We start from the raw sequence: 3,059 nt of genomic DNA on the forward strand, positions 1-3,059 counted from the left end.
AACTGTAATCTGGATCATCTATGCTATTCCGGTTGCAGCCTCTCATTTGTCACTCGAATCATTCAGTAGAGGGAGAGAGCGAGCCAACGTATCAATGAATAGACAGTCAATGGTAGATACGCGAATTAGCTTATGAAGTTGAGCAGTCTCAATCTCACTACTGAATTTATGAATGAATGCTGGGCTAGGCTGCTATCCTAGGTTGTTTGATCAGCATTATGTTCTGCTGGCGCTCGCTCTAATACACCCGTTTGCCAACAAAGATACTACGGCGAAACAGGAAACTAGGGCCACCATGGATAGTAGCATTGGGAACCACAAGTTAGCTGCTTTTTATATCGTACGAAGAAAAGGCTTTTAGGACGGCATATTTAGTGTACTTAGTCTTTCACCTCTAGAAAGTTCATCAAGCTATTCATCTACCCCTCTTACTTTTCCTCGTTAAAACAATAACATTTTTTACTACCATAGTCTGGGACTTTTTCAGAGTCCTCTGACTAAAATTGATCTACTCATTAAACACAAAAAATCCTATCAAAATTGACCAAAATTTGGTACAGGAAATTGTCAAAAGTCCTATAGCATTAAGTATTACGGAAACCCTTCCCCAAATCCATCCGAAAGCCTCTTTAATCCTTGATCCCTAAGCATATCCCATCTTTATTTTCAGTTAAGGGTTCACCAACCAATTGATATCTTGAATTGGATATAGAGCAAATATGAGAAGATCAGGCCCTAACTTATTCTTTTGGTCATCAAATTTAGACTCTTCTTCAGAAGTGCAAACCATATAGTTTAGAAAGTTAGGAAACATACTACCATATAGCATAGGATGGATAAACTATTTGATGGTTTACACGTGGGGCTGAAATCGATCGGATACGGATCGAATACTAGCATATCTATATCTAGATTTATTTTATTTGACTAATGTATATACGGATACAGATATTAGTCGGATGCAAAAATTCGTCCATATTTGTTCTAAACAGATATGGATATAAATCGAATATCGAAAGTATAGATATAAATATGAAAATAAATAGGATAATTAAACTTTATAACCACTGAATCAAAGATAGTACTAAGTGGATGATGAATCAGGTTAATATGGTCAATTTTTTTAAAAATTTTATGAGTGTTATATAAAATTAAATAGGATTATAAATAAAATCGGATATTTAGATACGTATCGGATAGTTGTCTATTCATATCTATATCCATTTTTCTTTAACAAATATAGATACGAATATGAATATTAATGGAATGCTCAAATTTTTATCTACATCTAAATAGATTCAAATAAAAAATAGATTCGGCCGGCTTTCATCCCTAGTTATACATCTTGTAGTTATACGCCTACAAGGAGACCAAACAGCAATGCAAAATGGTGGGGCCACGTTCAAAATTTTTTCCAAAGCGAGAAACTTGACTCTCGTGTGGGCGGTTACACTTTCCAGAACGTGGGGAGAAAGAAAGAGAAAGGGATCCCTACCGTCACAACGTCTCAGGACGCGAACTTCTTTTAAATTCCGGAAATGCAGAAAAGATCTCCTCCTAATCACACCCACATCTCCACCCACTTACCACCCCGATGATGAAAGACTGAACACTCCGCGATTGCGAGTGTCTTCGTGTGTTCCATGTAACACTCAACTCTGTTGTGCCCCTGAACTCGAAGAAACCCACGTTCCCGAAGACAGCCTAACTAACCGCCATTTCCCAACCGCTTCTTCTCTCTATCATCCCACGTTTCCATTTCAAACCCCAAACCCATAAAACTATATATGCAGAACCAAACAAAGCTAATTCAAAGAAGAAACGAACTTGAAGAGAGGGCGGAATTAGAACGTACCTGAGTAAGAGAAGAGATCGGGATGCAATGGACGAGGCGGCGGGAGCAGCAAGAGCAGACGAAAAGGAAGAAGAAGAAGAAGAAGAAGCATTTGTCCTCCACGTCCAGGTCCTCCACGAGCTTTTCCTTTACGCGGGTCCTTCCTCCCTCTTTGATCTCGAAGCTAAAGCGCCTCGCCACCAAACTTAATTCCCGGCCGCACAAGCCCAAGCGAAGCACCGCACCCAAACCCATCTCCCACTCCTCCCCCGCCTCCTCCTCCTCCTCCACCGCCGGCGTCACTCCCAGCCCATACCACCACCGTTCCGCTGCCCACCGTCTCCCCTCCTCACCTGTCGACGACGTCCTCCGCCGGATCGCCGCCCGCTTCCCGCCATCCGTGGATGATGAGAGACTTCTCGTCCGATCCAGGACGAGTCGCCCAACTCGGCCCAGTTCGTTGACTGATCTCGAACTGAGGCCGATTCGTTGTCGTAGATCGGACTTCCGACTCGCCGGGAGTTCCCCAGAAACGCCGCGGGCTCTTGAGATCCCCACGGAGATCGAGCGGTCTGGGGCCGATCGCAGGCTCCGGCGACGGAATCAGCGTTGGTGGAAACCGATCGATGGATCGGAGACGCCTCGAAGGAGACCTTTGGGGGATCGCAGGTTAAAAGGACCGGCGACAGAGGAAACAGAGGGAAGTCCGGATCCGACAACAAGATCCACGCCTCCTCGTCTTCCAAAACCGATCGAGAACGCCGGAATCGATCCTCCTCGAAGATTGATGCACGGTCCAGATCCGGATCGGAAATCCATCGCCGGAAAGATTCGCCGCAGAGCAAGGGTTAGGGTTTACTCCCCTCGGGCGGAGATGGGGAGAACGAAGGCGTCGGCGGCGAGGGTGAGAGGGAAAGACGCGGAGAAGGGGAGGAGGGAGTTGGAGAGCTTCGCGGTGTTGAAGTGCTCGCGGGATCCGCAAAGGGATTTCAGGGAGTCGATGATGGAGATGATCGCGGAGAAGGGGATGCGGCAGGCGGAGGAGCTGGAAGGGTTGCTGGCCTGCTACCTGTACGTCAACTCGGACCAGCACCACGACGTCATCGTCAAGGTGTTCCGCCAGGTCTGGCTCGACTTGATTCGGGAGCGCTTCGGGTCCGAGTCCGAGTCCGAGTCCGAGCTCGGAGACAGTTGTTCTCCTGCGTTTCATTCTCGAGCGGGATGA

General features: G+C 46.5%; 1 protein-coding gene across 1 annotated transcript; it reads left to right on the top strand.

Annotated features, from left to right (window-relative positions):
• The first annotated feature begins 1,877 nt into the window (after positions 1-1,877).
• LOC103707393 (transcription repressor OFP5-like) lies at positions 1,878-3,059 on the top strand. The gene has a single exon (XM_008791852.4). It carries the CDS (start codon positions 1,878-1,880, stop codon positions 3,057-3,059), a length of 1,182 nt encoding a protein of 393 aa, XP_008790074.2.

Source organism: Phoenix dactylifera, chromosome 8, assembly GCF_009389715.1.
Source record: "Phoenix dactylifera cultivar Barhee BC4 chromosome 8, palm_55x_up_171113_PBpolish2nd_filt_p, whole genome shotgun sequence".
Classification (NCBI taxonomy): Eukaryota; Viridiplantae; Streptophyta; class Magnoliopsida; order Arecales; family Arecaceae; genus Phoenix; species Phoenix dactylifera.